Source organism: Magnolia sinica, chromosome 13 (genome assembly GCF_029962835.1).
Source record: "Magnolia sinica isolate HGM2019 chromosome 13, MsV1, whole genome shotgun sequence".
Classification (NCBI taxonomy): Eukaryota; Viridiplantae; Streptophyta; class Magnoliopsida; order Magnoliales; family Magnoliaceae; genus Magnolia; species Magnolia sinica.
Genome location: NC_080585.1, coordinates 24,445,503 through 24,459,570, shown reverse-complemented (window position 1 = coordinate 24,459,570; position 14,068 = coordinate 24,445,503). Strand labels below are relative to the sequence as shown.

Below are 14,068 nucleotides of genomic sequence, written 5' to 3'. Positions count from 1 at the left end.
AACATTTTGTTTGTAGCAAGGTTGAAAATCTACAGTCTGATTGCATGGCTTTCGATGATCAAGAGGCTATTTGGATTGATCTCAAAGATTAATAGTTAGATTGAACGGATTTCAATATTTAACAGTATGTTTGGACCAATCTTGAAGAGCAATGGCCAAATTAGATAGATGTGGAAGATGAATAGTCCAGTTGGATTAATCTTAAAGATTAACGACTAGATTGAACATATGGCAAAGAAGGACGATTTGATTAGACCGATTTTGAAGATAAATGGTCTAGTTAGATTGATCTCGAAGATCAATGGTCATATTGAATAGAGCACAAAAAAGAAAAATCAATTAGATTAATCTTGAAGATCAACAGCCTAATTGGGTCAAGAAACTCCTTAAAACATTTATAAAAAAAGAATTAAAAAAATAAAAATAAAAATAAAATATAAAAAAAACACCAATGAATATTAATGGAAACTGACAATGTTGTGTGAAATTTTTTAATTTAAAATTTTGTGTATATTTTTTATTCGCTATAAGCATCTATAAAAAATATACAATGTAGGAGGAAGATAGCAAATAATCGTATAACTGATGGGATACTAATTACAAGGATTAGTTAGAATTCCAGCAAATACTAATTTGAATTTGAATTAACCAAGAAATATGGTCAATGATAGAAAATTCAACACTCCCACTTAAGTTAGAGCATGGATGTTAAGCATGCCCAACTTGCCAATTACAAAATGGAAACGATCTTGTCCTAATGCTTTAGTAAAAAGGTCAACAAGTTGGTCGAAAATACGAAGGTAAGCAATCTTGATAAGTCTATATTGTATCTTTTCACAAACTAGATGACAATCGAATTCGATGTGCTTTGTTTGTTCGTGGAATGCAGGATTAGCTGCAATATATAATGTTGCTTTGTTGTCACAGAAAAGAGTGATTGGCTGGGTATGTGCAATACTAAGATCTGAGAGAAGGTACTTTAGCCAAATGAGTTCGCAACATAGTTGTGCCATAACTCGGTATTTGGCTTTAGCAGATGAACAAGATACTATGGCTTGTTTCTTAGTTTTCCAAGAGATGGGGTTCAAGCCTAGCATTGTGCAAAAGTCGGTGGTAGATTTACGAGTCATAGGACAACTCATCCAATCAGAATCACAAAACTTAGATAATTGTAGGGTACTTGAGGATGAAAGCAAGATACCCTATCTTGGAGTACTTTTGAGATATCGTACCAACTGAAAAGCAGCATCAAAGTGAAGTTGAAGAGGGTTTTGCATAAACTGCCTTAAGATATAGACTGGGTACGCATTGTTGGGATGAGTAATGGTTAGATAAGTCGTCTAACCAGTTGTCTATATGATGAGGCATCTTCTAAGGGGTCACCTTTGGTGGATGATAACTTGAGATGTTGTTCCATTGAAAAATCAATTGGTCTTGCACCCAAAAGGCTGGTATCTTGTAAAATTTCTAGACTATATTTTCTTTAACTAAGGAAGATACCTTTCGCAGAACAAGCAACATCTATCCCAAGAAAATATTTGAGTTGACCTAGATCCTTGATATGAAATTGACTATGCAGGAAAGTCTTCAAGTGGGAAATCGCAACTGAGTCATTTTCAATTATGAGGATGTCATCAACATAAACCAATATATGTACGCATGGATCTTTAAATATTTTGGAGAGGAGAAAGTAGCATGCTTTTGACTAGATAAAGCCGGTGGCTATCAGGGCAGAGGAAAGCTTAGAAAACCAGTTTCTTGAAGCTTGTTTTAGGCCATAAAGTAACTTATGAAGTCAACAAACAACCTTCTTTTTTTTGTTTAACAAAGGCGAGGGGAATCTTCATGCAGACTTCCTCTTTCAAATCATCGTAGGAAAGCATTTTGACATCTAGTTGAGATATGGGTCACTTTGGAATGGAGGCGATGACAAGAAGGCAGCGTACAATTACTAATTTTTCCACAAGGGCAAAAGTTCCATGATGATCCAATCCTTTTGTTTGTGTATAACACTTTGCGACAACTCATGCCTTGTAACACTCGATGGACCCATCAGGTTTGTGTTTGATCTTGTAAACCCATTTATAGTTACTTTTTGCCGGGTGGTAATGGAGTTAGAGACCAAGTCTTGTTATCTTCAAGAGCACATATCTTTACAGCCATAGCATCTCGCCATTGAGGTGACTTCATAGCGGTGGTAAAGGAGGTAAGTGTGGAATGAGAACTAATAGCTATAACAAATGCACTGTGATAGGATGATAACTGATTATAAGTTAAGAAATTAGACAAGGGATGAGCGTCTTTGAGAGAGATGTTATAGTAGTAGTGATGAGGCAATAATAGTTCATTAAGATTGTCATCTAGTTTGTGAAAAGATACAATATGAACTTATTAAAACTGCATATCTTCACACATTTGACCAGTTTGCTGACCTTTTTACCGAAGCATTGGGGTGGAACCATTTTCATTTTCTAATTAGCAAGTTGAGCATGTTTAACATACATGCTCCAACTTGAGGGTGCGTGTTGAATTTTCTATAATTGAACATACCTCTTGATCCATTCAAATTCAAATTTATAGTGCTTGAATTCTAATTAATCTTATAATTAGTATCACATTAATCATGGGGTTACTTGCTATCTTTCTCCTCCATTATATATTATTTACAAATGTTTACAGTGAATGAAAAATATATACAAAAAGAATTTTAAATTAAAAAATGTCATACAACATTGTCGGTGTTTCTTATTATTTGTTGATGTTTTTCAATGTTTTTTGGTGTCTCTTGACCCAATAAGGTTATTGATATTTAAGACTAAGCTAATTGACCGTTCCTTTTTTAGCTTGGTCCGGTCTAACCATTAATCTTCAAGATCAGTCCAACCAAACCGTTCATTTTCAAGATCAATCCAATCAATTCATTCCTGTTTTCCATATGTATAATTTGACTGTTGATTTTATCAGTGTAATAGACTATTCATCTTCAAGATATATCCACTTTGGCCATTGATTAAATATCAAAATCTGTTCAATCCGACTTCACTGTTAATCATTGAGATCAATCCATACAAACCCATGACTATTAATCGTCGAGGTCAATCCAAACAAACCTTGATCTTCCAAAGCCATGCAATCAAACTCTCGTTTTTCGAGCTTGTTACACGCAAAATATTGGTGCTTATGAGTGTCTCTGGCACGTGATCGGACTAGAGAAAAGTGAAAAGAGGAAAGCTGTATGTGATGGGACCAGAGAAAAGTGAAAATAGGAAAACTTTGATGCTATGGAAGAGTGAGATGGATGAAACAAGGCACTTAGAAATTAATTTTAAATGAACTAATTGTAATAAAATTCGGATTAAACTTTCCAAATTTTAGCTTCTTATTTACATGTGTTATGAATAAAAATTAAGATTATTGGATTATTTGGCTATCGGATTGTTGGATATTTATTGGACAGTCAAAATTGCAACACCGGTAGTCCTTTTTCAATGAACGAGTTTCCATAAATCAAAGGCTAAGATTATTTAAACCTTTTGATTTTGATATTGTGACTTAAGGACACTGGTTTCCACAATTTAACTAGTTTAAATTGATTTGATGTACAACACATGTATACTTTCTTAGTGTATGCGTATCAAATATCATGTGCAAGCGAGTATCAAATAACTTGAAAAGTCGGGTCCGGGTGTTAGTGCTGGACGCGGATTGCGTCCAACCCTTGCCCGGATAGACTCGGTCCTAGCAGGAGCACCGTGGGGCCCACTGTAATGTATGTGTTTTATCCATGCCGTCCATCCGTTTTTCCAGATCATATTAGGACATGATCATAAAAACGAGGCAGATGCAAAGCTCAAATGGACCACACAACACAAGAAACAGTGGATTGACGCCAACTGTTGAAAACTTCTTGGGGCCCACAAGCTCTTTATAAAGCAGATGTTTTTGCTTTCCTTCGTCCAAGTCTATGTGACCCAGGTTGGATGGCAAATAAACATCACGGTGGGCCCTAGGAAGGTTTCAACGGCAGTGTCATTATCACCACCTCGTCCTGTGGTGAGGACCATTTGAGCCTTGCATCTGCCTCCTTTTTGGGTTCATGCCCTAAAATGATCTGTTAAAATGGATGGAAGGCGTGGATAAAACGCATACATCATGGTGGGCCCCACAGATCCCCCGACAGTACCGAGTTCGTCCTTGCAGGGATAGGACGCAATCAGCTTCCGTAAGTGCTTACGTTCGAGTTGAAAAATACAAGCATGCCGTAAACATCACCTTTATATAGTTTTCTTGGATGAAGATACTTTTACATAGCGTGTTTAAATCTCAGCCGTACGTCAATGATCCTGGATCGGTGCTTTATAGAAAAATGGTTATTTGTAAAGGAACGATGCTCGAATGGAAACTGGTTTCTAGAGTGTTTATCTTTTTCTCATACGGACGAAAAGTTGATTTCATTTCCAGCCTTTTCTCTATAATCTCCTCCATCCAACTGAACAAAGGATACGTGGATGATCCCCTTTTATCTTTACAATCTCCTCCACCCAATGCTGGAATCTCCTACAAAAAGATGAGATGGTAGTAAAGAGATTGGTCCACGTCCAACTGAAAAAGGTCAAAATCTTAGTGGCTACGATCTTCCAAACAGGGACACTGTCCATCTATGGTGGGGAGCGGATTAGGTGCGGCCCCAGTCTCGCCTGAGGCCATTATCGTTGGGCCACCGTGATGTGTGTATTCTATTCTATGCCCAAGCTGTCCATCTATTTTTCTAAATCATTTTAGGGTATGATCCCAAAAAATGAAGCAGACCCAAATCTATCGAGGACAATATCAAATGAAAAAGTGGCGATTGACAAACAAGCTAAAATATATAATAACTATTCCTTTAAAGTGGTGTTGTATGGCACTCAATCTATTTGGGAGAGAGAAGTCTGCATATCTTGTTAGCCTGAGTTATCAAAAATGGCATAGACCAATGAGACCTGATGGCACTCGAAATTTTTATGCCTTCAACACAGACAATCCACACTCAATTATAATTTATAAGTGACTTATGTATTGATCGGGTTTAAGTTGGGTTGAACAGCTTAAGATCTCAATATAGCCTTAGATCAAGACCAAACCCAATACATCGTATCCAAACCCAACCCAATGTTGGGTTGGTCACAGGTCAGTTGGGTTGAACCCACTCAACTTTCAACCCTACCCAGAGGTGGTGCGTTGATGTCATGATGTATGTGTTTTATATCCACATTGTCCATCCATTTTGGTGCGTTGATGTTGTGATTTATGTGTTTTATATCCATGCTGCCCATCCATTTTGATGTTTTGATGTCGTGATGTATATGTTTTATATCCACGCCATCCATCCGTTTTCCCCCTCCACGGAATGAATCCAAAAATGAAGAAGATCCGAAGCTTGAGTGGTCCACGGAAACAGCGATTGAAACCTTAAGGGCCAACCGTAATGTTTATCTGTTATCTAACCTGCGGGATGAAGGGAAAACACAAATACCCTTGATCCATAACTTTTGCTGGCCCTGATAAATTTTTAACGGTAGGCGTTCAATCATCATTATCCTTGTGATTTGGTTCCATTGGCCGTAGGATCTATTTCACTTTTAGACTCATGCCCGGAAAAGACGGATTGACGGCTTGAAAATAAATCACATACAGTACTCACTACGCTTGTTGTACTGAGTAAACTCTGTGAGGTCCACCATGGTTTATGTATTTTATCCGCTCCGTCCATCCATTTTCCCAAATAATTTTAGGGCTTGAGCCAAAAAATGAAGATATAAAAGGTTTAAATGGCCACACCACGTGAAATCAGTTGAATTGAACTTCTACTGTTGAAAATTTCTGGGGCACGAAAGTTTTGGATCAAACTTATATTTTTGTTTTCCATTCATCTGTATGGTCCTATGAACAGGTTGGATGACAAATAAACATCACTGTGGTTCCTAGCAAGGTTTTGACGGTGGAAATAATCATACCCAATATTTCGTGTGGTATGATCCACTTGATCGTTGGATATGCTTCAATTTTGGTATGATCCATTTGATCATTGGATATGCTTAAATTTTGGGCTCAACCTCTTAAAATATATGGAAAAATGGATAGACGGCGTAGATAGACCACATACATTGAAGGTGGGCCCAACTGAGTTTACTCAGTATGATAAGAGCGTACGCAATCAGCTTTCATTATATTAGCAACCTCCGCGCACACCATCGCCCAGGTGGTCCGCAGAAAAACAGAATATTCTATTGTACTCAAAGATACGGATTTTCTTTTTTGTCTTTTAGTTTTTAGTCTTTGTCTGATTCTTATTAGTATTATTATTTCTCAATTATGTGCTAGACTCTCACAGAGTGCGATGGTTAAATTCTACAGCTGGAGTATTACTCCATGTTAAACGGTCCAAATAATGGGACCCTTCATGTATAGGTCCTAACTCAAAATCAGATCATTTGATCAATTGCAAACTTGGATCATGATTAATTTTTATTCTGACCGCCCATCAGATGCCTATCAATCGCCCCAGTTAGAAGACAGTATCAATACAATTTTTGGTTTACCATCCACCTGAATTTAGCCCACGATTCTGACGGTTTAATTTGGTTCACTTACGAGGCATGTGCATAATTTCTCTGTGCCAGTGTATCAAGCATAGTCACTATCTGAGCATCAGAGTTTTTCAGTTTTTGGACCCTTTTCTCCAACGCGGAGCGACTTTGGCAATGGATTAGGCTACTCGTTCACCACCATTTTAAAAAATAGTGGTGACTATAAACCGAGCACAAATCGCTGGCTCAAATGCGAATGAAGTAGAACTGTTTACCGGTAAGATGATATTAACCATATTATTCTGCGGTTAGAATTTGGAGTAATCGCCATTTTACTTTTGACAATCCATTTAATAGCCATCAATTAGATGGTTAGGATTGCTTTTTGAGTTTGATTTGCTCAGTTCACTGTCACCTCACAATTTGGATGGTAACGAGTGTCGAAGGATCGGATTGGGTAGTAATCCCTCTAGCTTAGTTCTAGAAAAGCTATGTGAGCCCCACCTTGATGTATGTGTTTCATCCACGTTTTCCATCCATTGTTCCTTCAGGACATGCTTCAAAAAACGAGGTAGATTCAGATATCAGGTGGACCACAGTATAGGAAACAGTGGTGATTGGACACCATTAAAAATTTCCTAGGGCCCACTGTAATGGTTATTAGCCATTTGACCCGTTGATTAAGTTAGATGGACCCGGATGACGGGAAACTAGAAATATAAGCTTAACCTAAAACTTCCGTGACCCAATACATTTTTAATGGTAAGTGTTCAATCACCACCATTTTTTATGGTGTGGTCCGCCTAAGATCTAAATCTGCCATAGAATGAGTTAGAAAAAATAGATAGATGACTTAAGATAAAATACATATATCATGGTACAACCCACAAAGCTTTTCATGCACTGATATCAGTAGTTGAGGGGTCATTACCGAATTAGAGTCCCTTCTGCGTGTCATTTGCGTACCACCAAATAAGTTACTTTTTCTAATTACAACAGTCTGATAAATAACTTATTTGAAATAAGTAAGTTAGATTTAATAACTTTCTTATTTAAATGTACTCAATCACTTGACTTAATAAGTAAAAACTAAGATAAATTAATTGAGGCATGAATACATGTACTTTATCTACATTGTCTACCCATATTTTTATTTCATTTTTATAGTAGGAAAAACGATGTTTATTTGTTGTTCAACCTGTTCATAAGATCACATAGACATTGAAGAAGGTAAAAAAAAGATCACACAAACATTCATAAGATCTCACGGACATGGATGAATGGAAAATAAGAACACACAAACATTGGTGTTTGGAAAACACTAAAATAAGCTTGATCCAAAACCTCCGTGGCTTTGCTTTTTAAGTTTTTTGGTAAAATAGGAGGGCTGATTAGATAAAATACATAAATCAAATAGGCCCACAGAGTTTACTCAGTAGGCAATCTGCAGCCCTTACTCGACTTCTTCGTCCCTCGAATCCCGTTGGAAGATATTTTATCTGTCTGAAAAATGACGGATGTTCGCACCAATCATAGATACTACCGTCAGTGGAACAAGGTTGTGACGGAAGCGGATTAGGTGTTACGACGTGTGTGGCTAAGGTAGATTGTACGTTTGCCAAATTTAGACCGTTGAAAGTCAGAATAGTAGGGCCCACTCCATGAAGCATATACCCCAACAATCATACCGGGCCATGTTAACATTTTAATTGCCCTTGGATATTTCATTTTCAACGGTTTATATAGACCTTGTGGGCCATCTCCATTCACAAGGATGTCTGCGATTTTCACGGCCTGGATTGGCCAAGAAAGCAGTCGACCAATCGCGACCATTTGTTTTTTTTAGGATAATATGGGATGATCAGCCTCATCACTCTGTTTATGAAATGTCCCAAATTCTCCAACATTGGAAGATCTTGGCCATCCAACTTTTGTCCCATCCGATCAACAGTTGCAACACATGTAACGACTGTTAAGGCTTATCAGTCAAAAATTCATCTTAGCTCGGATGCCGTTTGGCCAGTGACACATCCGGCAGTCAGTGGCTACTGGTCAGTACTCTGTGCGTCCACCATGATATATGTATTTTATCCATGCCGTCCGTCTATTCTTAGAAATCATTTTAAGGCCTGATCCGAAAAATAAGACAGATATAAATATAGCGATTGAGTGTCCGCCATTAAAAACCAGCCCACTGTAATATTTATTTGACATCCAACTTGTTGATTTGGTCATACAAACAGGATGAAAAGGATTTAAAAAAAAGCAAATATCAGCTTAATGCAAAAGTTTTATACCCTGGGAAGTTTTTAATGGTGGGCGTTCAATCAAGACGGTTCCTGTGATGTGGTCCACTTGAGATTTAGATGTACCTCAATTTTTAGGCTAATATCATGAGATGATTTATAAAAATATATGGACGGCGTGGATGAAACAGACACATCATGGTGGAGCACATAGAATGCGGACGAGTAATAGAGTGGGTACTGGCAGCGTCACTGGCCAATCCGCGGGCCGCCGCGCCCGCTCTTTGGGGCGCGGATTAGGTAATACCCTTGCTGTTTGGGGTCGGGACAGGCGGAGGCTCCGAGGGTCATTAAGAGTCCACTGTGATGTATGAATTATATTCACACTGTCCATCTAATTTTTCATATCATTTTAGAATATTGGACCAAACATAAGGTAGATTCAATTCTCAAATGAACCACACCACAGGAATTAGCGCTGCTAAGGATGTCCACCATTGAAACCTTCTTAGGGTCCAACGTGTTTTTTTTATTTGACATCCAACCTGTTGATATGGTCTAATAGACGTGGGGAATTGAAAAAAATTAAATATCATCTTGATTAAAAACTTCCATAATGCCTAAGAATTTTTAAACGGTAGGAATTTAACCCCCATTGTGTGATCCATTTAAGCCTTGGATAGTAGATATTTTGAAGTTTTAATTTAAAATGATACGAAAAAATGAATGAACGGTGTGGATAAAATTTATATATTACGGTGGCCCCTCAGTGCCTCTCGGAGCCTCCGCCTCCCCTAGGTCCGAACGGGCGGGGTATCACCTAATCCGCGCCCAGCTCTTTTTAATGGCACGGATTGGTGTTACCAGGTAACACTTACCCTTGCTTTGGGACCTATATTTAGTAACGTGTTGTATATCCACACTGTCCATCTGTTTTTCCAAATAATTTTCGAGAGTGGGCCCAAAAATTAATAAGATCGAAATCTCAGTTGGACCACACTTATATGAAATAGTGGTGATTGAAACTCACCGTTAAAAACTTTCTAAGGCCCACAATAATACATAATGTAGTGTTTATGTTCAATCCAACCCGTTCATATAGTCAAACAGACCTGGATGAAGGGAAAATATAAATATCAGATTGATCCAAAACTTTGTGACCCACATAAAGATTCCAATTGCCATTCACCACAGTTTCTAATGGTGTGATTCACCTCAGATTTGGATCATCTAACGTTTTGGCAAAATGTCCTAAGATGATCTGGAAAAACGGATGGACGGCATCGATAAATATAAATCTCATTCAGATGGGCCCACACGGCAAGGGTAACACCACCAAGGAGTTTTCGGGTTTTACCCTCTTGGCGTCTACCTCTCTTCGCAGCTCCAAGAGTCATCCTTCCCTCTCTTTAAAAAATCCTCCTCTCCGGCAAATCTTCTCACAGACACTCTCTCCACATGGAATCCCCACCGGAATCAACGACTCCACTCCTACCTCGCCGTTGGCCCCACCACATCTCCTCCATCATCAGATGGCCCACCGGCTTCAACCTCAAGACCACCATCTGGTCGGAGCTTGGTGGATCCGTCGGTGATCTGGGCACCTACATCCCCATCGTCCTGGCCCTCTGCCTCGTCAACCACCTCGACCTCTCCACAACCCTCATCTTCACCGCTCTCTACAATATCATCACCGGCTTTCTCTTCGGCATCCCGATGCCTGTCCAGCCGATGAAATCCATCGCCGCCGTCGCCATCTCCGAATCCCAAGCCCACCTCACCGTCCCCCAAATCATGGCCGCTGGTATCTGTACGGCTTCCATCCTCTTCATCCTCGGTGCTACTCGCCTCATGTCCTTCCTATACAAGTATATCCCGCTCCCTGTTGTTCGTGGGGTCCAGCTCTCCCAGGGCCTCTCCTTCGCCTTCTCTGCAATTAAGTACATCCGATACAATCAGAACTTTTCGACTGGGAAGTCAGGCACGGCGCGACCCTGGCTCGGCCTCGACGGCCTCGTGCTCGCCCTTTCTGCACTCCTCTTCGTCGTCCTCATCACGGGATCCGGCAAAGAAGAGTCTGTATCGGAATCCCAACTCGCCACGTCGTTGGATCGGCCACGTCGTAATCACCGTAGACTACGTGTTTGTTCGATGATCCCAGCGGCACTTCTGGTCTTTCTTTTGGGGTTGTTGCTGTGCTTCATTCGGGACCCTTCAATTATTAAGGATCTCAAATTCGGACCCGCTAAGATCCATGTCGTGAAGATCACATGGGAGGATTGGAAAATTGGGTTTGTTAGAGCAGCAATCCCACAGATTCCTCTTTCGGTTTTGAATTCGGTGATCGCTGTTTGTAGGCTGTCAGGCGATCTTTTCCCCGAGAGGGAGGCATCGGTGACTGCAGTTTCAGTTAGTGTGGGGATTATGAATTTGGTAGGGTGTTGGTTTGGAGCAATGCCAGTCTGCCACGGTGCTGGTGGGCTCGCTGGGCAGTATCGGTTCGGTGGGCGGAGTGGGGCTTCTGTGCTATTTTTGGGTCTGGCCAAGTTGGTTTTGGGTCTGGTTTTCGGGAACTCATTTGTGAGAATATTGGGTCAGTTCCCAATTGGGATTTTGGGGGTACTGTTGCTGTTTTCCGGCATTGAATTGGCCATGGCTTCGAGGGATATGAATAGTAAGGAGGAGTCGTTCGTGATGCTGGTTTGTGCTGCGGTTTCATTGACAGGGTCAAGTGCGGCTTTGGGCTTTGGGTGTGGGATTGTGTTGTTTGTGCTGCTGAAGCTGAGGGAGATCGATTGCTCTTCTGGGTTATTTTCTAGCAATTTATTTAGATCGAAATCAGCAAATGACGCTGAAACCAGCTTCGGTTCTCAGCGGCCGAGTTGATTGGATCTTTGGTTGGGCTTGTTGGAGATCAATCTCATCATTGTGTTAGGAGGAGAAACAAGAAGATCAGAGCCCAAAAAAATTGGTTGGCTGTAGCTCTTTTATCCATCTCTCTGCTCAATTGTAACGCTCGCCTTGTCCTTTGAATATATTCAGTAGTTCATGTCCTAGATGCATGTTTATTATACGTAGAAACCCAAGTGACCGGCCATAGGAGACGAGTGGAGGTCATTGAGAACTTGTTGCTTCTAAGCCCTTTATATAAGATCTTGGTCGTACCATGTATATTGTAGGAGTGAATTTGGGCCCCATTGTAACTTGTGGATTTAGGCTTGTATGTCAACTTCTTAGTGTCATTTGTACACATTTCATAGAGGCCGTTACACATTGGTATGGACATTGTTGCAATCTTAACATATGCTACAACCGCAATATTGCGTCAGCGACGATGTTCTTACTTCCTTTCCTGAGATGATCTCGTAGTCATATCCCAGCAACTTAAAAACCCATCGCTTGTTGCTCAAACGTTAGGCTCCAGTAGCTAGTTCTAATTTGGAGGTGTAACAAAGGTATGGCTGCAATTTTATGAAAGTATGGTGATGCAGGACAATTAACAGCTCTAAAAGCTCGCTCTGATAGAGTATGACGAATTAATCCATTTATCTGATAGCCCAGGCTCCAAATTCATGGATTAGGTCTTCAGCCGAACCCTCCTCGTGGGTCCTAAATCCATGGGTTTTGCACCCTCGTGGGTCCCAAATCCATGGGTGCCGCCTCACATGGCCCCCAAATCCATGGCTTCCGCGGGCGCCCACCTCGAGTTTGCCCATGCATCCCATAGGCCACCCTACTTGAGCTCGGTGTGAAAATGCCCCCGCATTATGTGGACTATAGACATTTCCTTACCATAGATTTATATGCAGGCTGAAAGTGGCTTGTTAAGTAAATGTGAGTAATTTACCTTCTTGCATTACAACAGCCGCCCACTTCTTGAAGCATTGTACTCAACCACAAATAGTTTATTGAAGCCAGGCAATGCAAGGACAGTTGTGGTTGAATATTACTTTCTTCAAGTGGAGAAATGCATCTCAGCTTCAGGGTTCCAGTTGAATGCATCCTCGTAGTACCTTGATGGTAGGTCTTGGCCATTTAATCGTGCTCTTCACTTTAGAAGCGTTTGTTTTGTTGGTGAACTACGGAAGCACACATATATGAATCAAGAAAAGTACACGCAATCGCATGGCCAAGCCCAAACAAGAATAATCCGAATTTTACGTAGTAAAACTATTATGGGAAAAAACCACGACACAAAGCGACGAATAATGTACTATGAAAGCAAAAATTACAAGAAATAGAGTCTTACCAATTCGAACAAGCCTTGAATCTACTTCCTCAAATCCTAGCTATGCCCTTGGACCCTTAGGAACGAATTAGAAAGCCCCAATACACCTCCTCTGTACCCTAATCCCCATTACACCCAATATATATATACTATCACAACCGGAATAGGAAACAACTTACGCAATTCTACGCACATTTTCGATGGCATCGACACCCCATCGAGGATCTGTCGAAGGCATCGAAGGAGTCGATGGCATCGAAGGAGTCGATGGCATCAAACTCTTTCGATGCTGTCGAGTAGCAATATCAAAACGTTCTAACAACCAACATGGATTTTCTAAATTTTCTCAATGGCATCGAGTGGCCTGTCGATGTCACTGACAGACCCATGTTACTAACGGATTTAAGACATCAACAAAAATCTTTATCGTGTTTTCAATATTCATTTATCATAGCTCCTTATTAATCATCACCTCTAATTCTACCTTTCATCATAGCTTCATCATCACTTCGCATGCACACTCCATCTTCCATTTATGCCGTCGAGTAGCAATATCAAAACGTTCCAACAACCAACAAGGATTTTCTGAATTTTCTCGATGGCATCAAGTGGCCTGTCGATGGCACCGACAGACCCATGTTACTGACAGATTTAAGACATCAACAACAATCTTTATCATGTTTTCAATATTCATTTATCATAGCTCCTTATTAATCATCACCTCTAATTCTGCCTTTCATCGTAGCTTCACCATCACTTCTCATGCACACTTCGTCTTCCATTTATGCATTCGCCAAATCCAAAGAAGTTGCACAGAACTTGAACTTCTTTATGAGAACCACCTTCGTATGCATGTTAGCCGGGTTCATGCTTGCGTGAATCTTCTTTAGAGTCACGCCTCCTTTCTCAAGCACTTGTCAGATAAAATGATGATGCATATCAATATGTTTAGTATGTGAGTGATAAACAAAATTCTTAACCAAATTGATTATGCTTTCACGGTCACAATTGATTAGCACGGTCTC

The 14,068-nt window shown here is 40.2% G+C and overlaps 1 protein-coding gene across 1 annotated transcript; it reads left to right on the top strand.

The window, feature by feature from the left end:
• The first annotated feature begins 10,179 nt into the window (after window positions 1–10,179).
• On the top strand, window positions 10,180–12,065 carry LOC131223283 (molybdate transporter 2). The gene has a single exon (XM_058218630.1). The coding sequence runs from the start codon at window positions 10,274–10,276 to the stop codon at window positions 11,699–11,701; it is 1,428 nt and encodes a 475-aa protein (XP_058074613.1). The 5' UTR covers window positions 10,180–10,273; the 3' UTR covers window positions 11,702–12,065.
• Window positions 12,066–14,068: the final 2,003 nt, after the last annotated feature.

Bases quoted from the DNA above. Each gene is read 5' to 3' on its own strand.
- LOC131223283 (XM_058218630.1), top strand. From the start codon at position 10,274: ATGGAATCCCCACCGGAATCAACGACTCCACTCCTACCTCGCCGTTGG.